This window comes from Lepidochelys kempii, chromosome 2 (genome assembly GCF_965140285.1).
Source record: "Lepidochelys kempii isolate rLepKem1 chromosome 2, rLepKem1.hap1, whole genome shotgun sequence".
Taxonomy (NCBI): domain Eukaryota; kingdom Metazoa; phylum Chordata; order Testudines; family Cheloniidae; genus Lepidochelys; species Lepidochelys kempii.
In genome coordinates, this window is record NC_136381.1 from 231,798,154 (window position 1) to 231,823,325 (window position 25,172).

The 25,172-nt window shown below is 39.6% G+C and overlaps 1 protein-coding gene across 1 annotated transcript in view; it reads left to right on the forward strand.

Moving 5' to 3' along the window:
- Positions 1-25,172, forward strand: part of MALRD1 (MAM and LDL receptor class A domain containing 1) — a 465,892-nt gene that overhangs the window by 89,315 nt on the left and 351,405 nt on the right. Inside the window, exons 15-18 of the mRNA XM_078851340.1 lie at positions 18,387-18,539; positions 18,688-18,793; positions 20,156-20,523; positions 24,362-24,783. Of these exons, the coding sequence (XP_078707466.1) occupies positions 18,387-18,539; positions 18,688-18,793; positions 20,156-20,523; positions 24,362-24,783 (1,049 nt within the window). The remainder of the gene's footprint in view (positions 1-18,386; positions 18,540-18,687; positions 18,794-20,155; positions 20,524-24,361; positions 24,784-25,172) is intronic.

Sequence of the window (25,172 nt, forward strand, 5' to 3'; positions counted from 1 at the left end):
CATGGTTAACTTGATTGCAAGTTAATATTTATTGAACACTTCTTCCTTTTCTGAATCACTATTAATATCTAATAATGAGCCTATATCATTGTTAGAATTTATTTTGTTTCTAATATACTTTAAAAAATTCCTTTTTATTATACTTAGTTCTGCCAGCCATTGACTTTTACCTGATGTCCTTCCCTTCCCTTATCCATTTTCTACACTTCATAATTTCTAATTTATTTTAGTTTTTCTCTCTTTCCCTCTTTTCCATTTGTTAAATGTCATATTTATATATGCATTTATTTATTTTTAATTCAAATTGCTGGCTTTACTTCACTACTGAACCAGAATGGGCTTTTAGACAAAGTTTTCCTCTTATTTGATTGCTGAATCTTGGCTTTTTGGCCATCTAATAAACTCTTCTTAAATAGATACTAATTTTCATTCACATTTTTCTGACTAAATTTTTCATCTCAGTCAATCTTGCTCATGTTTTTCCTCAACTTTGGGAAATTATCCATTTTGAAGCACCAAGTATATATTGCTGTCCTCTGTTTGGCCACACCGAATATTTTCAGGTCATGACTTCCTGTCTCTAGGCAACCACCAACTTCCATCCAGTGGTTAATTTGGATTTATGTATATTATTTGATCCTTGGATGTGTAAGCAGGAGAATATTGAGTAGGGCTAATACCCTAATTTTAAAAATTGCAATTATTTCTCATCTGGATTTCTCTGGCTTCAACTTCCAACTGTGGTCTGCTAGATCAAAGAGCCCTCTATTATCACATTTGTGTTTCCCATGTAAGTATTTATAGACTGTGATCAAATCACCGAATAACCTTCAATTTGATAAGATAGATAGATTGAGGTCCTTGAGGCTCTCACTGTGAGACATGCCTTCCAATGTATTAATAATCATGTCTCTTCTCTGAACCCTCTCCAATTTTTCACTCTCCTCCTTTAAATGTGGGTACCAGAAATGGACAAAGTATTCTATTAGTGGTCTCACCAATGCCAAATACAGAAGTAATACCACCACTCTACTCCTATTTGGTATTTCCCTGTTTATACATCCAAGGATTGCATAATATACATCAACCAAACTTCTAATTGCATTGAAAAAGGAAAGTTATTTGACAAGAGTTATTTTCTGTGAACCTAACTTGATTGCTTGATTATCCTCTTTTAAATCTTTATTAATCAAGTCTTGTGTCAGCTGTTTCAATATTTTGGCTGGTATTAAAATCAGGCTGACTGACCTGTAATTACTTGGGTCATTCTATTTACCCTATTAAAATATTGGCACAATATTCCAGTTCTCTGGAACTTCCCCAACGTTTCAAAACTTATTAAACATCAACATAACTACCCAAAGAGATCTTCAGGCAGCTCTCTTAAAACTCTTTGATGCAAGTTATCCAGACATACTGATTTAGTAGCTGTTGTTTAACATCCTCAGTTATTGAAGCAGCAGGCTAACGGCAGCCTTCTCTTAAGGATTGCTTTTCCTTTTATGGCTATTTGTTTGCAAACCTATCCTGATGGATAGTTTATGTAGGGAGAAGCAGTTCCTCCAGAGGTGGTTATGTTGTAACTAATAAAAATTAACTTTAACCAGATCTCTGTGTCGGTACGAGGTCAATATGTTTATGTTGTGAGGGTGCTTACACTAAAGCAGACCAGTGGCAACAAACTGAAACAGTCAAGAGTTTCTCTGCCAGTGAGGCAAAAATGACCAATGAAATCTTGCAAAGGGGCCATTATGGTGTCCTGTGTGTTGGTGGCAAATGTAAAATTGGTGCTTGGAATGTTCAAACATTGTCTGAAATAGCTACAGCCATTCTCCTCATCAAGCAGTTGAACACTGGGGTGTATACTGTATCTGAAGTGCACTGGCATGCAAGTGGTGAAAAGAAAGTTGAGGAGTATATGATTTTGTTCTCAGACGGCCCTAATGGATTGATGTAGCCAGCAGTGACCATTCTACTTTTACCCAAAGCCCAACAGGATTACAATGTTGTTATTAGCATCCAATTCCATGATGATTATGGGCATCTTACCATCATTGCTATGTATAGTTCCACCGATACTAAGTCCAACAATGCAGCCGCAGATATTTTTAAACCAGAAACTCCAGTCAATCTTTATAAAACTCTGAGAAGTGATGTCATTGTGATTCTGGGTGACTTTAATGCACAGGTAAGAAAGGATAATGACACCTGTGCAAGTATGCTCAGGAAGTTTGATATAAGCAGAAGAATAGGAATGGGTAGTGACTGCTGAAATTTGAGGGTGCCTGTGACATCATGATCAATGACTTGCTCTTCCATCACCCTAAGTTTCACAAGCAGAACTGGTACAACCTGGATGGTTTCACCAGGATTGCTATTGATCATGCCCTCATTGATGATCATTGACAGGCAACAGTTATGATTGTATGAGTGCCCAGAGGTGCTGAACTTGACATAACTGTCAACTTCTGCTATCAAAAGTGTGCATCCAACTTCAAAGACTGTTGCCAGTTCAGTGATGGAGCCTCAGCCCTTCAAACATCATCCATAAATCAGTGAGGAGATGCTCAAAGCAGTTGGAGCTAAGAAAAAAGCGAAGCTACAATTTGAGTCTTTAAAGACACCTTTCTTGAGAGCAAAAGCAAAGTCTTAATGAATTTGACTTCAGAATGTCATCAAGTCATTGTATAAGGAAGATAAAGAATCCTCTGGTCAGCTCAGACAACCAGTTGAAAACAGGCTGCTGCCACGCATGGTCTCCACAACCTTTAAATCAACTTTGCAGCTGCAGGGGAAGGTGGGACCAGCTTGTCTAGTAAAGAATTGGGATGACAGCATCCTCCAGAGTCTGCAGGATGAGTTGCATCAAAGTGAAGATCATTTCAAGATACTCCACAATTGTTTATTGTCTGCAGTCTATCTTCCACTTGAAGAAGAGCAAGAAGCTCTATAAGATCCATCTTCCTTCAGTCAAGAAGAGATCTGGATCATAATCCATAAGCTGAAGTCTGGGAAATCACAAGGGGTCTGTAATGTTACCCCCTGAATTGCTGAAGACACGTGAGAGTATTATTGTACCGTGGCTACATAGGCTCTTCCAGACTATCAAGTGCACTGATATCATCCCTGATGGCTGGAGGAAGGGGGGTTATTCTGCCTGTGTTTACGATAGAGGTATTACTCTCTTGTTGGTCCCAGGGAAAATATTTGCTTCCCTGTTAATATTTCAAATCATTTATGCACTTTGGAGCACATGCCAGGATACTGCGTGCAGCTGTAGACCTGGTTGTTCCACTGTCAACCAGATCTTTACCTTGAGATAGCTTTTTGAGAAGATGGCTGAACTTAATAAACTGTGAACATCACTTTTTATAGACTTCCACCAGACTTTCAGTTCAGTGCATTGAGCAAGTTTGTGGGATCCGATGAGGCATCTCAGCATCCCTGATAGAAGAGCTCTATAATGGGATGGAAAACTGAGTTCAAGTCAATGGCACATACAAAACGCAGTTTCCTACCTCCACCGGAGTTCGGCTAGGCTGTATTCTGTCACTATCATTGTTTAATATCAACTTAGATTGGTTGATGGATAAGCTTCAGAAGGCAGCTGTTGGTGGCATTGAGCTGAACATGATTCTGCTCCGAGATTTTGAATATGCTGGTGACATTGTCTTGTTGTCTTGGTTTGCTGAATCACTTCAGAGGATGGGCAATCTGGTCAGGCAAGAAGCAGTACTCATTAGTCTGCTTATTAAACTCGATGAAACTAAGTCCCTGGCCATTTCTGTCAAACAGCCTCTCACTCCAGATTGCAATGAGCTCAGACATTAACCTGTCTAGACAGACCATCGAGTAGGTGGCAGCTGTCAAATATTTCATCAGCATCATAGACTGTCCTGGAGGATGCACAAAAGAAGTGGATGCTCATGAAGTAACTGCTGCTGCCATTTTTCAGGCCCTTCAGTGGCCTCTGTGAGGATATCATGACATCAAACTTGCTACAAAGCCACGGATCTATAGAACTACAGTTCTAGCAACTCTGTTTTATGGAAATGAATGATGGTGCCAAGGAAGGCTGAAGAACATCAGATTGGCAGTTTTGATGCTTGTTGTCTCATTTCAAGAGGCAGGACAAGATCAGAAATGAGGATATTTTGAGCCAAACTCAGCAACCTCCTCCATCAGCACTGGTTCAGTTTCTGGCTTTCTTGGTGTGGATATAAAAAAATGGAAGATCGGTGAATTCTGAAGTGTATGTACCAAGGAATGCCACTACATGGCTGGCGATCACATGAGCACCAAAAGCGTTGATGGTGTGACATGATTGCCAGTGGTGGACGTATAATCAGACTATCTTAAGCACCTTGCTAGATTGATCTGGGGGAACTCAGTTTGCAAGGAGGTCACATCCCTTTGGGATTTGCAATAATGATGAAATCTCTGTGTATGATGCCTTATTCATTGTGGTATCTAGGCCAAGTGGGCTAGGATATTGTGTGTATTGTGTGAACTTAACACAGTTAATAAGTCTTTGCTGAGAGATGTCATAAATGATTACACTATTGCACTGAATAGGTCAATTTGTTCATTGTTAATTGCAATGTCAGTGCAAGTAACTAGAGAAGTGTAATCCTGGTTTGCTCTGTGCAGTGTCTTAATGAAGCTCATAAATGGAATTGGGCCTGAACTTTACTACCATCTCTGAATTCAGGATATGAACAATCCCATATTTTAGAGGACTGGAATTCAGTGTTTATATTCTCCTCATTAAGCAGAACTGGATTGGAACTGCGCTTTGAACCAAGATTCTGGGTCTGGATCCTGGGGTTTGGTTCTGGCCCAAAGAAAATATTTGCATCAGACTGCAATATTAAATTTCCTGTGCTGCCTACCAGAGAGCTCCCTGTTTGAACAGAATCTCAATTAAAACCCTTAATGAGACAAGCAGCTTTAGTACATGTTAAAAAACCATGAGATCTTAACATGACTAAAACCAGCATCAGCCATTATGCTAACTAGAAGCAAACAAAAACATTCTAAATTCATTTCTTGTGGTGCCACTGTCACTAAATAGGGTGTAGGACAGAACCCAGACACCTGGTTGTGTATTTCTACTGAATAGGAGCAGAATTTCTCATTGTATAGTCCCTTGTAGATGACACTGTGAGAACTGCACCAGTCTGAGTATCGCACTCCCAGAGCACTTCTAAATGCTGAATAGTATTCAAGTGCCTCATAGTACTAAATAGAGTAATAGCTCTTTACAGTCATCTCAAATTAATTTTATTCCGACCCTTGATCTTTAAAGGGCTTTGGATTAAAAAGTAATCATTTTAAAGTACCTGTCATTATGCTTAATCTCCACTGTAGTCAAATGTCTAAATGGCAGATTTGGCAAGAGACACTGCTGTCTAAGGTTCTGATCCTGCAAACATGTAAGTAACATTAGTCTTATGAATAATCCCATTGAATTCGCTGACACTACTCAAATGAGCAATGTATATATATTGAGCTTTGACGCATGAGGGCCTGATCCTTATCCACTGAAATCAGTTGCAAAACTCCCTTTGACATTGGCAGTGCAGGATCCAGCCCTTAGTGAGAGTAAATGCATGCTTTTTTTCTTAATCACATTTTATAAACATAATTACAATAGAAATATTACACTGAAAACACTGTAGATACTACATAACATAGTCTGTAGTGCAGACAGGTGGTCATCTGGGGCTGACAGGCCGTCTCTCAAGCCCCGGTTCCAGTGCAATGTCTTGTTGTGTTGATACTACGGTGAAGTCATCCAATGCAGACTGGGTGTTGGCATAATCTCCTCTTGCTGCAAAGGCAGGTGCAAGATAAGAAGCATTCCATACCCACCCATCAGAAAGTCGATAGGTATAAGGTCCCTTCTTCTCTATGATTTTAAGAGGAGCTGTGAATATATGGTCCCTTTGCATAAAATTCCAGGTTTTCGTATTCTAACGAAGGAACCACACTCAAACTTTGGTTCCTTAGCACCCCGCTGCTTGTCTGTGAAAGCCTTATACTTTGCTTGATTCTGTTCAACTCTTTTTCTCACATCATTCTCGGTTGGGGCATCAGGTTGTGCATGTAACAATCCAGCAATGTTCAATTTAGTATTCATCTGTTTCCCATGCAGTAACTCTGAGGGTGATCTTTGCATTATGGCTTGTTGTGTGGCCCGGTATGCTTGCAAGAAATCAGAGGGGAAGGTTATCTATAATCACCCTTCCAGTTTAGCCATTTGCAAACACTCTTTCAAACTTCTGTTAAACCATTCGATTTCCCCATTGGCTTGAGGGTAATATAGGGATAACCTGTGTAAAATGTTTCTCTCTGCTACAAAAGTTTCAAACTCCAGGGAAGTAAATTGACTACCATTATCTGAAACCAGTTCTTTGGGATTACCTTCCCTGCTAAAACTGAAGAGAGGAATTTACTTACTATAGCAGAAGAGATTTGCGATGTAAACGCTACCTCAGGCCATTTACTGAAATAGTCTATTAAAATGATGGCATAATGGCAGTCACTTGGAGCAGTATCAAAGAGTCCTACAATGTCAATCACCACTCCGTTGAGTGAGGAACAGGCTGTAATGGAGGGGTACATGTCACTGCTGTCTTATCATGCATCTGGCAAGTGACACAGGATTTTATGAGTGCTTCAGTTTGAGAGTCCATCCCTGGCCACCAATACATATCCCGTAGTCAATGTTTGGTTATGACAATTCCTTGATGAGTATCGTGTGCCAGGTGTATGAGTTTTGACTGTAATTATTCTGGCACAAGGAGCCAGTGTGTATCTCATAGCACACACCCATCAAGCAAAGAAAGTTCATCCCGAACTCTAAAATAAGGCAGCAAAACGGGGTCAAGGTTTTTATGGTTACTGGGGCCATCTTTGTCAGAAATTCCCGTAGTTTTTGTTGAATTGGACATGCTGAACAAGCAGCTTGAAATTGTTCTCTTGTAACTGCAGTAAGAGTGCTTCTAATAAGCGCAATTACTACATTCTTATCCTCTGGTGAACCATCAGGTGAAAGCAAAGGCAGGCGAGAGAGGCAATCAGTGACCACATTTTGGTTTACAGGCTTATATTCCAGTTCATAATTGATAGAGAGTAGTCTTGCAGACCATCTAGCAATATGATATCCTGCTCTTCCCAGTCCTTTCATGGTGAGCAACATCGTCAAAGGGCTGTAGTCTGTGCGCAACTTGAACGTGCGGCCCCACAGGTAAGTTCTCTATTTTTCAGTAGCCCAGATACAAGCATGTGCTTCTTTTTCGACTGAAGAATATTTTCTCTCAGCACTACTTAGTGTCCTTGAAGCAAACAGCCCCAAGTCCATAATCAGAAGCATCAGTAGTTACAATTGTGGGCAATGCAGGAGTGAATAGTGCAAGTACTGGACTGTGTACAATCAAGTCTTTCACCGTTTTGAAACTAGCTTGTGCTTCTGTTGTCCACACTAAGGTTGAACTTCTCCGTAGTAATTCTCATAACTGTTCTCATAACTGTTCTCATAAGAAGCATAATTGGGAATGAATTTTGCATACCAGGTAGTAAGACCCACGAAGGACAGTAAGGTTTGCAAATCTGTTGGAGGAGGAGCATTTGAAATTGCCAGGATATGATCTGGATCAGGTTTTAGTCCAGCCTGTGAAATTGTATGCCCCAGAAAGCAGAGTTCAGTTTGTCTAAATTTGCATTTGGACCTATTGAGCTTGAGGCCTGCTTTGCTGATGCAGTTTAGTTCAGACCGCAGGTTATTGTCATGCTTCTTAGAAGTATTTCCAAACACGATAATATCATCCAGATAGCACTGAACTTCTTGCTGAGTCTTCAACATCAATGACATCAGTTTTTGGAAGGCACTTGGGGCAGATGCGAGACCATATGGAACACGTTTAAAATGAAATAGTCGCTCATGTGTAATAAATGCTGTGAGGTCTCTGCTATCTTCATGCAACATAACCTGGTAGTATGCGATCTGCAAATCAAGAGTAGAAAACACCTTTGCTCCATGGAGTTCTGCAAATACTTCTTCTATGTGAGGAACAGGATGGCTTTCAAGCACAATAGCTTTATTTGGCTCCCTTAAGTCCACACAAAGGCGAATGCCTCCACCCTTCTCCTGCATCACTACTACAGGTGAAACCCATTCCGAGGAGTCAATCTCCTCATTAATGTCCTTTTGAACAAGTTTTCTAAGTTCCTCTGAAATAGCTTCCCTGACTGAAAAGGGTAAGTGCCGTAACTTCTGTTGTACAGGCATCACATTATTCCACGTTTTAACTTTATGCAGAAACCCATAAGCACAGCTGAGTTTCTCCTCAACCTGGTGTTGGGGGTCGCAGCTGAAACTGGCGTGTGTACTGCAAGAGTGCTGTGCTGAGGAAGATCAATTCGTCCATTAACTACCCTGAGATTTAAAGCAACTAATAAATCTCTGCCAAGGATAGGAGTGCCTTTGTGGACAATGTAGAACTCTGCAGTTACACAGCAATCATCAAAAGTAACAATTGCTGGCAGACAGCCATGTACTGGAATATGGTTTTTCAAATAGCACACCAAGTGAAGCTTGGGTTCAGTAAGAGGCACATCTTTAAAGTAATGCAAATAGATGGAATCAGGTAGTATAGATACTGCTGAACCAGTGTCCAACATTAGCTGAATAGAGTGTGATTTGCCTGAGGGTATGGTGGAAAGGTTTACAGTGCACTTCATTTGTTCTGGACTGTGTGCAGTAGTGATTTTGTCCACACTCAGCACAATAACAACTGGTATTGTAACTGCATGCGCCTGTTGATTGAACTGGCTGCTGCAACATACTTTAGCAAAATGCCCAATCTTTTTACAATGATTGCACTGAGCTACTTTTGCCGGACATCCTGTGTAGCTTGCAAGGTGTTGGGGGGATCCACAGTGAAAGCATTCTTTTACTGTATTTTGAATTTGCTGATTCGGTGGTTTTTCATTCGTTTTCCTCTTGGAGTCGTTTGTCTGTAGCAATAGTGAACTTTTCTGCAAAGGAGTCACAGTTTGGATTGTGCCTCCTGTATTCATGCTCATTATTTTGGCTTCAGCTGTAGCTGACTCAATCTGAGTAGCAATGGTTATTGCTTTTTCTAGTGTAAGTTATGGTTCTAGAGGTAAGCGTTCTCTTACACGAAGCATGGTTGTTTTCTCAATGAGCTGGTCTCTAATCATCTCATCTGCCATATTCCCAAAGTCACAAGTTACAATCAGACTCCTCAGGGAACAAAATACTGCATTATAGTCTCCCCTGTTTTCTGCTCATGCTGGCGAAATCTGTAGCAATTAACTACTACATTCACTTTTGGTACAAAAAAGTTCTTTAATGCAGTGAGTGCAGTCTCATATTTATCATCTGCAAGGGAAAAAGTGTAAAATATATGCTACCCTTCTGCTCCAAGGCAGTTGATTAGCAGAGCACACTTTCTTACTTCAGAAATCTCTGTAGCAGTGATTGCAAGCAGATAAGTCTCGAACATATGGATCCAGGCAGTAAAAGCAATTGGAGGCTCACCTGGGCTTTGCAGAAAGGGTGCAGGTGGATTCAGAGGCAGAAGATCCATCCTCATCACCAAAATGTTGTAACAACCAGGCAAGGTACTAACAAACTTTACAAGGCCTTTATTCTTAAAGTGGAAACCTCATTACCAAGCTGCTGCTGCACCCTTGGTAGTTCTCACTCAGCCTCCTCAACTCCCTCCTCTCCTTCCTGTTTCCTGTCCTTTCAGACTCCCAACAGCCAGTGCTCCCTGTTCTAATAATTACAAGCAGCATCTAAACACTACACCTGGCAACTTTATGCCTTAGTTTCCCTCCCTGCAAAATGGAAATAAGAATACTTACCTACCTTAGAAGGGTATTGTGAGGATAAATGCATTAATATTTGTTCAGTGCTTTGAGGTCTTTGGGTGGAAGCACTTTGTAATAGCCAAGTATGATTATGATTAGATGTTTTATTATTATACAGTGGCAACATTCAGGAATGAAAACATGCAATACATCTTAGTTCATCACCTGCATAACTTTTGTGATATACAGTATGTTTTTTCCAAAGAAATGTCTATCACTGTTCCAAAGATTAATTTCTCTCTTTGAAAAGAAATTTCTTCTAGACCAGAGGCCTCCGTTTAGAATCCTCGCCAAGTAGTATATTTAGAAAAGTGACCTATCATATTTATATGTGTCTTCTGTAACACCAGTATATACTATCAGTGCCAAAACCTGCATAATACATTTTGGAAGAAATCTAAAAGCTTTCTTTTCCAATCTAATGACGATGATGGCCTAATGGATAAGTCATGAGACTGGGAGTCAGTAGACCTCAGTTCCATATGTCTATTAATGACTTGATGTGTGACCTTGGACAAGTCATTTCACTTCTGTGTGCCCCATCTATTATCTGTTTTGTCTATTTATACTGTAATATCTCTGGGCAGTGACTGTCTCTTGTTATGTGTTTGTATGACAGCAATTTGGTCTCAAGTCTGACAGTGTTTGTTGCTCTTCTTAAATCCCAGCTCTTGGAGATATTCTCTTACATGAGAATCTTTGTTTTCATTTAAACAAAAACTAAAACATTTCTAGCCTCCTGTTTGCAGTGAATCACATGAAAATGTGAACCAGAAAGGCTAAAAAAACAAAACCAAAGCAAAAAAACCAAAAACCAGAAGGCAAATAAAGAGCCTCAAATTTATTTATTTATTTTTAAAATCACATGATTTTTATGCCCATCTCATGAGTTTTTAGTTCTGACTGAGGTCTGTTGATACTGAAATATTGAATGGCTGCTCAGTAAGTGAGCACCATCTATGCTACGCACTGAATGAGGCGGGGTCTTGTGGAAAAAATAGTATGTGATCATGTAATTAACATGTTAATTAAAATGTATCACAATGCATACACAAGACATACAGTAAAAGGGAATATTTACCTAGTATGTTTAGCCTGTTAAAGTGTAAAGTCAGAATTAGATGGCAGTGTTAGTTTTACAAATGATTTTTCTCTTCTGATTTTGCCTGTCTTGAATGAGAAATTCTTCCTTCATTAAACAGGATAAATAAATATACCTATGTGCTGTGCCTACCAAACTGTCATGTCTGTCTATTCCTAAAATAAGCCTGTCTTGCCGGCTGGAGTGGACTACTACTGTGAGCCCTACCTCAGGGCAGACTGTCAGAAAACAGGGCAGATGCCCCCAAATTGGTGGCATGTTCTACAATTAGATTTCACCAAGCCAGTAACAAATATGAAGACCTGTATACACTAACAGTCTTACCATGGAGTTAGACAGTCCCCTTCAACTCTCCAGCCTGTCTTGCCACTCAGACAAACTGAACTTTGTGATAATGGTCACTTAAACCAAAAATCACACTACATCAGGTTTCTCCCAGTCCCAAGAGACCAGTCACTAGCCCCAGATCAATTTGTTCTTCAGATCGCACACCAAAGACAGTGTTGGCAGCTATTTCTGTAGTAAACTAACCAAAGGTTTACTAGCTAAGAAAAAGAATGAGAGTTATTGAGAGGTGAAAGCATGTAAAATATATGTACAGGTGAATCACACTTTGTAATTCCAAATGGTGACTGCGATGTAATAAACTGCCAATTTCTCAAAAATTTTTCAGGGCTACCCACAATAACTCTGGGGATTTCTGTCTTCTTATTCAATTATTCTGCTCTGTTAGAAACCAAACAATCCAGAAATAAAACATCTTTCTTTGAATCCATATTTATATCTTCTTTTCACAGAAGACAAGGAGACAGTCTCTCTATCCACCTGGGCTTTTCCTTTTATGATGATGGTGGGTGAGGACTGCACTTTGTACCTCTGACTTTAGGTCATCACCACAATGGACGTTTGTTTTGGAATTAGCACCTTTTCTGAAAAAGTCCTTTATTAGCATTCCCCAAGGCTTCTTTGGTGTCTGATGAGTTATTTAGTTACAGAGCTATAGACAGTGCTATTGCTATTGCTATTACATTATAACAGGAACAGGTCAGTGAGTAATGTTCCATTAGTTTTATGAAGTTTAAACACTCAAAACACTAATTGCCTTGATCTATAGTAATACACAAGTGAATTGACCTGAATACACTCTGACATGACCTGGTCTGCCACCCTCACAAAGCCCACATGATTGAAATCACAGCTAGTTCTATTACATGGGTGTTGTAACGGATTTCCCCAGACCCACTGACTAGTGGAATGGAAAGCGAAAGAAAAAGTGTTCTGGAGCATTGTGCTCTATCTGCATTAAAGGATTACTGGATTTAAAGACAGTGTGGTTGTGTTCACATGAACACCCCATGCTTACACACTATTTTGATTTAGTAGATAGACTCCCAAGAATAGGTTCTTATTTTTAGTTTGAATTTAGTTTATATTTTTTAAAAGGTTCTAGTCTAGGTTCAGGACTCTTGTTGTTGACATTGTGCGGCTCAGTGTTACAAATGGATTCCTCATGGCTTTACTTATTTCGCTTGCTAGGTGTACCTAAAGCTAAACATTCATTCCATGCTCCCAAAAGTGTAAGGAATTTTGTTTGAGGTAAGGAATTAACAAATGTCAAGAAATGACTTCTTGGGGAAGAGGTAGTCTTCCACTTGTTTGAAGATAGTCTGCAATCTCCCCTCACTAAGGATCCAGTTCAGTAAAGCACTTAAGCATGTGAATTTGACTCATTGATTTTACTCTTCAGAAACCAAATTGAACCAAAGTAGAGTAAGGGAGCGTTCATTAGGAGCCTGAGTTGACCAAACCATCTGACCTTCAAATACAGTTTTTTGTTTGTATCTGGTTTATATTTGAGGCACTATTTTGTTACTGTTGTCTGAAATACTGCAGTTTGTCCACACTTAATATAAGCATTAATCTTTTTATTCTAGAAATTAGGCTGGCATTACTACAAGAATAATTTCACATTGTATTTTAGAATCTGTTGTGCAATGAAGAAGTGGCACATTAAGAGGAATAGTGTATATGGGAATACAGACCCTATATACATTTTATTTATTTTTAGTTTAAATTGGTTCTGTCTTGATAAAGCTTTATAGTATATTTTTCTCTATCAAGATGGATATTTCCAAAGATAAGATGATTTATGGCCTAGTTGCTAAAGTAAAAAAAAAAATTACCATAAGTTGTCTTGTTTGCAAAATAAATGGTGACTTTAGGTCATAAAATGTTCAAATCTTTAATCTTCTGATGGATGAATGTTGAGGGGCTGTTGGTTGCTAGAATCTCTTCAATCAGTTATTTTTATATAAGATTTTAATTCACACTTTCCATAAACTGGTGAAATAATGTCATCTCAAAGACTTTTCACCTGACTGAGGCCATGACAGCTACCTCAGAAATGTACTCCGTTCTGTATTTTTCATATTTTTGGGGATGCAGATGTCTCCAAATATTTTTTTTAATTGCTGGCTTAAGCAGGACTTTCCCAAAATTGACATTAGCTATGGATAACTTAACTCGATCCTGATTAGACTATGTTGTATGGTTTCAGGATAGGCCTTGTATGTGATTTGCCCAATGCCTTGTAGGAAGCTGCTGGAAGGAGGAGTAAAAACAAAGTTTGCAAACTATAAGAATCAAGAGTGAGACCAAGAAACCCCACCTTTCAGGTCAACAAACCACCTGAAGGAAGACTGACACTCTTGAAACCCTAAAGCTAGCTACCTTAGGGAGAGGTGGTCAAGACATCAACAAACAGGCTATACTCGTCTTTGAGCAGTCTTCCTGCAGCCAAAGAAAGCCCACTAATAAGTGCTGTTCCAGCAACATCACCCTCTGGTTCATTGTCTACAGTCCCCGCTAGAACTGGGGGAAATGGTTTTCCCATCCCATGAAAATTTTGAAGATTTCAAATATTCTCCTATTTCATATCAAGACGAAAAGCAAGATCTTTAACATTTTTCACAAAAAGGTGGAGAGAGACTGAATAGCCACTTGCCTGATACTTAAGAGCCCTCACCTGGAATGTCGGAGACCTAGGTTCAAGTTCCTGCTCTGAATCCGGTAGAATCGAGACTTGAATCTATATCTTCCACTGCCCAGAACAGAGACTTGAATCTATATCTTCCACTGCCCAGAATAGAGACTTGAATCTATATCTTCCACTGCCCAGAATAGAGACTTGAATCTATATCTTCCACTGCCCAGAACAGAGACTTGAATCTATATCTTCCACTGATTGTCCTAACCTCTAGTCTATTACTTATTCTGAGGTGGGGTTCTCTCCCAAATTAAAAATCACTGCATCAAAGCATTCCTATCCAGCTCTATTTCCAATTTCTATGCCAGGACAATCCAGAAGACTTCACTCTTATCTTTAGTATCTTATTTTTCCTTTTTTCTATTTTTGTCTTTTTGTTTTTATTCACTTGGTGACATATCAGCTTTCTTTTTCTTTAATATTAGGATACAAAAGTGCAGTTGTATGCATGTATGCATTTGAGCACCAGTGAAGTCCATACAAGGAAGGTGCCAGAAAAATGTTCCCCCAGTTTAAACAGCCTTAACAATAATCTTATAAAATACTTAGTAAAATGGGCTCTGTATTTTGTGTTTGAGTCCTAAGAAATTTAAAGCTGTCAGCTGTAAACTGTCAAACCAGAGTCACCAAACTTCCACTTAAAATCTGGATTGTAATATCTCGGGGGAGAGGAGGGAGAAAGGGTTAGCTACCACACTCGAAGTGAAATCTAATGAGGAAATTTTATAATTGGCTTTGAGGCTCTAGTTAAACACGAGATAATTTGGTTTCAGTATCAAAATATTTAACCAGTTCCAGTTTACAGATTTGATTGACATGGATAAAATTCGAAAGTTGAGGTATGTAACCAACCAGATAGGTACTTTCTTAGTTTCCTTTTTAGAATTCATATGGATTGATTATTTGTTATATTGATCTGATTACTTTACTAATTGGATGATTTAATTTCCATACAACACTGATGTTAACCTGTTGATTTGTTTTTGATTTTATAGTGCAATGCTTTATTTTTCATTTAGTATTAATAACAATAGTTTAGCTGTGGTAATTTTTTATTTATCTTTGTTTAATATTTTTAATCATTTACAAAACTGATACTAAGTCACATTTCAGTCAATAAGCAACGTGGGTTCAGAACCTTGGAGGATCTGGTTAGGTACCAGCTGGTCAGCCTAAAACACCATGAGATGGCATTATCATTAGTAGTAGTAGTACTGTAGTGCCTAGGAGTCCTGGTAATAAACCAGGAGCCCATTGTGCTAGGTGCATACGTGTATGGTTCCTGCGTCAAGGAGTTTGCAATCTAAGTATGCAAAAAGAAACAACAGATGGATACAGACGGAGGAGTACAAGTAAACAATGAGATAATAGGGGTCAGCCCTATAGGCAGTCATCTCTGCATACCAACAGCCTAACCTTTGCTTTCTTTACTTAAATTGCAACTTCAGATAAGCAAACTATTTTGGACCTTAAAGGTTTGGTTTGAGTTTTAGTTGAAGGTTTGAGTCAGTTCCTGTTCTGTCTAAGTATATACCTGCATTCCTAAATTAAATGCATGGTCTACTGCTTCCTTTCTTTTATGTTCCATCTCTTCACTCTTGGATGCAAGTCATCTGGGCTTGGAGACTTAGCTGTTTTAGCTTCTTTATTTACCTCTTTTGGTGTAACCACCGGTGTCAGAAGTTTGTCTTTTTCTTTGCTGCTGGCTCCCTTGCAATACAGAACATGTTTTCATATTTTTCCTGCAGGCCCTGCTGAGGAAAAACTAAAGGAGAAATAGTTTTCCTTGCCTATCTGTTGCTTCCTCTCTAATTATGTTCCTTCAATGCACCTACAGTCAACTCCACCAAACCCTGGCTCCTTATAGATTTGCAAAATATTATTCATCATCTTGTCATTTTTCATCAAGATTTTCTTAATCATTCTCTTCTTCGTTATCTACACTATAACTGCTTTTGGCATCAACAGCACTGTTGATTTATATACCCCATATCAACCTATATTTTCCCTGATCACACCCTGAACTTCCTTGTTGTTTTATATTTCTAGGGTTTTTATTTCTCAGTGGTATTCATAATGGAATATTTTATCTAATACTCTCCACTTCATATCCCCCGAAATTAGCTCTTCACCCCCGATGGCCAAATGTTACGTAAGCCTCTAAAATATGTGTCAAAGATTCTAATCAATCTCTTATGGAAATACCATATACAGTCAATAATTGTTTATTAATAAAAATAAAAATGGTACTTAAAACATATGATAAAGCTTGAAAATGATGGACAACATAAAACAGTGCAGAAAAAGATAGAAATAATATTAGGTTAATTTATTTAGGATATCTGAAGTTTTCTATACCCTCAGTTTTCAGGATTCAGCATTTTAATGCCCATAAATTATTGTTTATTGCCATAAATTAACAACACTTTTTCCAAGGGACTCAGATAAATTTGAGTCTAAAACGTATGTTAACTTCTGTGTTGTGATCAGATGCATTTGAGCTTTATGGCCAGAAAGGCTATGGCATAAGTGTGCTACTTGCTGAAGTTTCAGGTATTCTTTGAGGACAATGTGAGTGATGCTTAGGTTACCATGGCTGTCCACAGTTTTATTAAATCCATTTCATATGAATAAATAATAAATCTCTGTATAAAATAACTCCTCAAACAATTTTCTTTTATAAAAAGAATGTATATATTGCAGGAATAAAATACCATTAAATTTGAGCAATTATATTTAGGAGAGTGGAGTCTGTTATTTTTTCATTTTTTTGTGTCACATATTTGTCAAGATTTCAGTAATTTGCTGCAACGCTTCTCATTTCTCATCTGTCATCTTTCCACTTGCTTGAATATCTAGATATACTTCATTTAGCATTACACACATTTTCTTAAATGTTTACTTTTCCTTTAAATTAATGCCTCTGTCTTATCATTTTGGGGATGCAGTGAAAGTATTTTCACACTTAACTAGGCTGTCGTATTAGGTCTTTTTCACAGAGGTCCTACTTTCACCTGTTTGATACTATCTTTTAATGATTAAGGCTACATTTTAGTCATGGGTATTTTTAGTAAAAGTCATGGACAGGCCACGGGCAGTAAACAAAAATTCACGGCTCGTGACCTGTCCATGATTTTTACTATATACCCCTAACTAAAACTTGGGCCAGGGGCCACAGGTGCTCTGGGGGACCAGGCCGGGGATGCTGCGGGAGCTGGGGAGGGTGGCCTGGGACCCTCACTGGTGCGGCGAGGGAGCGAGCGGTGGCTTGGCCCAGGACCCCCGCTGGCACTGGTGCCGGGGTGCGGTCAGAGCATGTGGCCTGGGCCCCCCGCTGGTGCTGGAGGGGGGCAGGCGGCAGGCTCCCTACCTGCTCTGACCGGCATGTCCCTTCAGCTCCTAGGGGGAGGGGCGGCCGGGGGGCTCTGTGTGCTGCTCCTGCCACAAGCACCAACTCCGCAGCTCCCATTGGATGGGAACAGCAGCCAGTGGGAGATGTGAGTACAGTGCCTGCGGGCACGGGCAGTGCATGGAGCCTCCAGGCCCCTCCGCCTAGGAGAGGCAAAGACATGCTGGTCTGAGCTGGGTAGGGAGCTGGCTGCAGGGATATGCCGGAGGGAGCCAGGTAGCACCCCCACCCCCGCCAGGTAAGCACTGCCCTGAACCCCAACACCCTACCCCAGCCCTAAGACCCCTCCCACACACCCAAACTGCTGCTGTTGGCCCAAGGGCTTCCTGGCTTGGGCAGCCCCTGAGCCAGCATCGGCCGCTGCAGAAGTTACGGAGATCACGGAAAGACTCAGAATCTGTGACCTCCATGACTGAAGCACAGCCTTACTTATGATAGTTGATAATAATAAGGTAGATCTTACTAGTAATTGAAGCATTGAGTGGGATTTGGAAGATCTAGGTTCAATTCCTGTTTCTGACAAACTTTCTGTGAGATCTTGAATCTCTTCATGCCTCAGTTCCCAATCTGTAAAAAGAGGATAATAATACTATATTTCTTCCACTTTTTGCCTCTCTTGTTTTATTTAGACTACAAATCATACAATGTGTTTGCGCATGTGCACAGTGCCTGGCCCAGTGAAGGCCTGATCCTTGCTGATGACTCTGTGATACTGTAATTAAAATTAAATAATAAAAAATCACCTAATCTCATACCCTGTTACCCACCTGTCTTTTTCCCAGATACCTGTCTGGCACATTGTAGAAATGTTTTGTTTTAGAGCCTTGTTCTTTTACTTACATTCTGGAAAGTTTTTCCACAGTCTGATTAGCTGATGGTGGTTATGTTCAGAAATACAAAGTGAAACATCTCTTTCAATATTTCAGCTGCTAAATGTGACTTTGAAACAGACAGCTGTGGCTGGTTTGAGACTGTTAGTGCAGATGGATTTGACTGGATAAGAAGCTCCAGAAGTGCACTTCCATCTGCTTTTCAGAAACAAGCCCCACCAGAGGATCATACCTATAACAAATCTGAAGGTAAGACATAAACAGGTCCTTGATGCAGATACACATACACCAAACTGCCTGCCATTAAATCAGGGGCAGTAACCCCTGTTGAAATCTTCTGTGTGTTATACTGGCTCTGTGTATGAACAGTTCTTTTCTATTTTTTTCCCCCAAACAGGTCATTTTATGTTTGTTCTGAGGAACAGCAGCAGCATTTCACAGGTTGCTCAAATACGAAGCCCCACGTTCAGCCAAGCTGGATCAGGCTGCACAGTGTCCTTCTGGTATGAATTTAAGTTTTATTTTAAATTTATGGAACATCTGACATTGCTTCTGTTGGATTGAAATTGAGGTTAGAATTTCTAGTGGTGTACATCTCCCTCGGCAATATTTATTGCCTCCTTTTACTCTTTAGTTGCACAGGCTTTGTTGTAACCACTAGGCAACAATAAGCGGAAGCATTTGGAAAAACAGACCTGAGACACAGGACTGTTTTAGTTTTTGATCTTTTAGACATAATCCTTTAAAATGTTTTTTTCCCAGAGTAATACACAGAAATTCCATGGTGATTCCAATAATACAGTTCTACTAAGGATGGGTCAATCTCAAAATGTTAACGAGATTCAGTTTGGAATAACTAACCACACAAAAGGCTAGTGGCTCATCAAGGCCTCTGGGAGATTCTAAATCAAGCTGTAAATCTCAGAACGACAGGCTTTATCAAATGATTTAGTGAACAAAAAAAATGTTAAATGCAGGATGGTGGGGAAAGTTAACCAAGATTTGTGTGTTAAAGTTCAGGATGGTGCTTATTTTTAAATGAACAAGTTTGTCGTTGCTGAAATTTTGTTCAGTGATAAAATTCAGAATTGGTTTTCTGAAGAAAGAGTTAATTGGACATGACCTCATCTCTCTTCTTATGAAAGAGTGGTACTGTAATCAATGGGAGGCAAGTCTGTTTAGTGGTTAGAATATGGGACTGGAGGTCAAAAGTTCTGGTCTTATTCCCAGTTCTGGCATTGACTTGCTGTGTCACTGTTGTACCAGTCACATAATTTCTGCTTCTCTAGATGTAAGAGGGATATAGTAATACTAAACTCATGGGGATGTTGTAAGCATTAATGTTTGTTAAGTGCTTTGAGAATGTTAGGTGGAGTGCAAAGTGTCATTAATAATTATGGTGAAAGAAAGACATGTTCTTGCATTCATTAGATTTTTGCTTTCCTTCAGAGAAACTTTAAATTTATCTGTTGAATTACATTCATACAATTAATATTTTGCCTGTGAGTGTGTTGTGTTCATTGGTTACTATGAAGGAGAATTTCTCTGTACAATTGTGGATTCTAAGTTAATTAAGAATCGTTCCTCCATCATAGTCTTAACTTCTTCAGAAGTGTCCATGATTCATCTATCAGCCAAGTCTGCCAAAGCAGATAAGCTAATGTAGCTATGGTATGACAATGAGATCACATACAGAATGGTGTGAATTGCTGCTGAACTGGATGTGGGCTCTGTGGACTGACTTCATTCCAGGGGTGATTCCATTAAATTCCATAGAATTATAACAGAGCTGATACTGGCCCAGTACATTTAACATGATTCATCCTCATCATTTGCACCTTTGACTTTTTCCGCTGCCTTTTCAGGTATTACAATTATGGACAGTCAGTTGGAGCAGCAGAGATGCAATTACATGTTCATGGACTGAAAAATGCTACTGTCCTCTGGAGGGTATACTATAATCAAGGAAAGCAGTGGTTAAAGGCTTTCGTTCAGCTCGGCCGCCTCCCATGGCCCTTCCAATTATCACTGTATAAAGTCAGCCTTGGATTTTATGATGGTGTCTCAGCAATTGATGATATAACTTTCGAGAACTGTGCTCTTCCACCTCCAGCAGTAAGCTGTGAAGGTCCTGATCATTTCTGGTGCAGAGACACAAAGGCTTGCATCGACAGTTTATTCGTGTGTGATCTCGTGGATAATTGTGGGGATGGATCTGATGAGGACAATTGCAGTAAGTACTTTCAGCTCTGTTCCTTGTCCAATAACAAAGTTGTTATAATGACCAATTTCAGCCCTGGAAGTGCACTGCTTACACTAGGGATGAATAGATCTATTGTTGAAATACAATCTTCAAATGATTGACTGGTGCCATATGCACCTGATGAGCTCTAGAAGTTAGCTCTTTGTAGAAAATGAAAACAAATATGCACAGACCAATCTTCTTTATTAGAAATGTGGCCATATTTCTGTATTTTCTATCAAATATAGAAAAGCACTCCTTGTTCAGAATAGAATTCTCAGAGTGGTAATATGATGTGTGCTAGGGTTTTTTGTTGTTGTTGTTTAATATGTTAACTTTCCTTAAATAGATGAAGCATGGTGAAGATCTATATTTATATGAGATGTTGACATACTGTGGGGAATAATGTCCTCCAATTCTGTATATTATGGAGGTAATAGTGAGACGATTTCCCCCCACTCACATGGTGCCACTTGGAACTGGGGTTCCACTGAGCCCTCAGACTCAGCAGCCTGGGCTTCCTCTCAACACTGTGCTGCTGTGACGGGCAATAGACCGCTCCCGGTCTTACACCCCCACCAGTTACATGCAGGCTTTGGCCAGCCACTACATGAACCAACAATAGTGAGGCTATAACCAAGATAACCCCCAGCTTCCCAAGCTAGGACCCCAGAGCTGTATTGTCCTGCCCTGGTCAAAACCCTGACCAGTACGAATTTATTACTCAGTTCGCCTCTCCTTTAATGTGAAGAGGAATATGGAACAAACTTGTTTAACCAAACTACGATTTTTCCCCAGGCACTTCACTTAAAGGCACACTAAAACATTAAAACATAAAACGAGTTTATTAACTGCAAAAGATAGATTTTAAGTGATTATAAGTGCTAGCAAACAGATCAAATCAAATTACCTAATAAATAAACAAAACTGCAAACTAAGCCTAGGATACTAGAAAGATTGGATATGAATGCGCAAATTCTCACCCTGATTGATGATACAAACAGGCTTTCAGATTCTCAAGGCACAAGCTGCACTTGCTTTGCAGCTTGGGCTCCCCACCCTTGTTCCTAGTCCTTTTCTTTCGGAGCTTCCCTCAGCTGTTGAGTTGTGGGGGAGTGAAGAAGAACAGATGATGTCACTCCCTGCCGTCTATACCTTTTCCATATGGCGGGAACCATATGTTTCAAACTTGGTTCCCAGACCAGTTTGTGGAAAAATACAGGCACCCAAAATGGAGATCAGTGTCATGTGGTCTGGTCACATGCCCTTGCAAACCTTGCTGAGTCATAGCAGCCATTACTTACAAGCTGTCTGGAGTGTTCTCATGATGTCTAGGCTGGAAGCATTTTGCCTCATGCATTGTTATACCAATAAAATAAAAACCAGCAGGATCTTATTAAAGGGGATAAGGCAAAAAGCCACATTTATTGTGAATACAGAAAGAATCATAGGAAGCCATTAGTTATAGCTATAACATTCCATTCAATTTCATATTTATTCACACATTCATTCATACACACACACAGAGGTTCTGCAAGGTTGTTATCAAAGTTACCAGCCTTAGAGTTGCTCGTGCCAAGCCACGGGGGAGGTGGCCTGGACATGAAGAGGGAGCAGGGCCTTGTCAGATGCTCATCTTATGCTTCTGGAAGTTGGTTTGCAGAATCAGACCCCAAAGTTCTCAATTTCTAGAGACCATTTTTATAGGAATTTATTCCTATGCCAGGCTATGGGAATTGCTTCATCATGCTGTTGCTGAATCAATCAACAGATGGCACATTCCTGATGGCTCTGTGCTGCCAGATGTTATCTTGTTCTTTGGTTCTCCCATCCTTGGGTCTGTTGGGCAGATTCCCGGGGGGTCTTCTGGTTTTTCGGATAGAGGGAGATTTGTGATGGTTTCACCCTGCCAGTGGTTGAATTTTTGGAAAGTGCCACTCTTACTGCAAGTGATGTCTTGTGGAGAGTCTGCTTTATCTCATTTCCTACCACAATCACTTTGTGATCCATAGGCCTCCAGTTCAAGTCACAGCTGAGCCAGATAATTTGCAATTGAAGAGGCATCAAATGAGACTTATGCTTTCTTTGGCATGTGCTCACTCTGTTATCTTTTTCATTCCTGAAATGCAATACTTCCTGCTTTCCTAAATCAAGTAACTTATTTTGTCAGGCTGCATTTAATCCTATACAGAGGTGAAAAGGTGCAGCGTTAATGGAAAACTTAATTTGAAAATAAACAGATTATTCCTTAATCTAATGGAAAAAAATTGTGACTCATCAATAGTGTTTTTGCTAATATATAACCTTATATAAAAAAACTAAAATCACTAAACAGATTTAATTTTGCCTAAATCCTGATACTAACATTAATTTACATGGGCTGTCTTGTTATATAAAACACAGAAGGCTATGAAAAGCAGTTAGACACCAAGACTGATTCTGGGGAAAGTCTAATCTGGTACACAAGTCAAGAGGAAGAGGCTTCATGTTGATGGTGAGATAGGAAGCCACAGTGCCACTATAGGATGGAGGAGCTAAGAGGTGGGCACACAATTGGAGGCCACGTTGTAAACTGGTGTGCACCCAAATGGAGGCTAGGATGAGAAGCCTTTAATATGTGGCCTTAATCTTTCTGGGTTATTGGTATTAATTGCTTCATTTTTCCTTTAATAAAGTTTTACTGTTGCACAAGGTGGTGTGAGCTGTTCTCAACATGAGTATTCACTCTATGGTGTATTGATGATTATGATTCTGTATTCACACAGTAGATTCTGTACGAAGGTATCCTCCTTTTTCTCACATTCCCACACACTTTCACTGCTTTTGCTTTTCTATCTATTTTTTCTTCCCCCAATTCCCAGGGTAACAAGTTGAACAAATATAATACTATAATATAACATTTACAATGGTAAACAGAGCCGTGAATGTATGCAACCAGGAGATTTGTCATTTGGGGTTGAAATCTTGCAAAAAGAAAAAAAGCACATTACATTTTGCACCATTGCAACCAAACTTGAACCTTCATTCAGTTTGGCCCCTAACCCTGAATTCTAGCTTAAAACTAATCTGAATCTGGATCCAAAATTGGCTCCTTGGCCTATATCTAATTAGTTTGAGTACTGAAAGATAGTAAGAGTTTAAAACCTAATTTTAAATCTTTTTCCTGCAATAAAGAATGCAACTATGAGGACACACATTCCATTCTCCCTTCCTATCCAAGTTTGTATCCTAAGTGGGTCTCAACCTGGGGTACGTGTACTCCGTGGGTACACAGAGGTCTTCCATGGGGTATGTCAACTCATCTAGATCAGTGCTTCTCAACCTGGGGGGTCGTGAACCCTAGGGGGGCCATGGGACGGGTTTAGGGAGTTGCAAGTGCAGGACTGGTGTTAAGGGATGGCAAGGAAGGCAACTGCCTGGATCCCCATGCCACAAGGGCCCCGTGAAGCTAAATTACATGCTTCAGCCCCAGGCAGCGGGGCTTGGGCTTACTCTAAAGGTGGCAGGACTCTGAAAAGGGGTACAGTAGTCGGGAAAGGTTGAGAACCACTTTCCTACAGTATATTTTTCTAGTGGTTTGTCCAATCAAGTTTCAATTTAGGGACAGAATTTATCATGATACTTTAGCATAACTTCCACTGAGTATGTGTGTATTGCCACATATATGTGAGGAAAGCATCTAGTCCTTGGTTCTTGTTCAGACTGGTTTAAATATAATTAATTACATTGAGATTAACTCTGTGAGGAGAAAAAGCAAATTCTAGTAGATCACTTTGTTTGATGTAGCATATTGCTTTCATTTGACAAGGTCTGTATTTACATATTTCAGAATCTGAGCTACAGTGTAACTTTGAAAATGGTCTGTGCAACTGGAACCAGGACATGGATGATGACTTTGACTGGACCAGAAACCAGGGCCCAACTTCCACATTTGACACAGGACCAATAAAGGATCATACTTTGGGCACAGTCAAGGGGCATTATCTCTATATAGAATCCTCAGAACCGCAAGTGTTCCAAAATAGAGCAGTTTTGCTGAGTCCGATCCTTAACAGCACTTTCACTCATGGCAATAAAAGCTGCATTTTCCGCTTTCATTATCATATGTTTGGAAAACACATTTATAGGCTGTCAGTCTTCTGGAGAATTTTGAGCAACTCAAGGGGTCATCTGCTGTGGCAGAAGTTTGGAAATCAAGGCAACAGATGGATAAGACAAACACTCAGTATTACAAGTGCTAAGCCTTTTCAGGTATGATTCTTTTAGTCTGTCATCTACTTACTAGAGCACCATAAAATGCTGAGAGAATGAGAGATTACACTAATCTAAAATAAAGCCAAAAGTAAGAAACACTCTCTGATCAAATTTACTTTGAAACACATTTGTCATTTGATTAAATATGTTCCCAAACATTTTGTTCTGCTGCAGCCATATTTCCCCATACCAGAATGCCTGGTTATCATCTTTGAAGATGAACACATGGCATTTTGAAACAGCTGTTACTTGATTCTTTCAGCATTTAATACCATGAAACTATGCTTATGTCGATTGCAAAGCCAACTGGGAATATGGAACAGCTTGTCCTTTTATTTTTTGTGAAAAACCTTTTACTACGTGACATTAGACTGAATATGCCATCA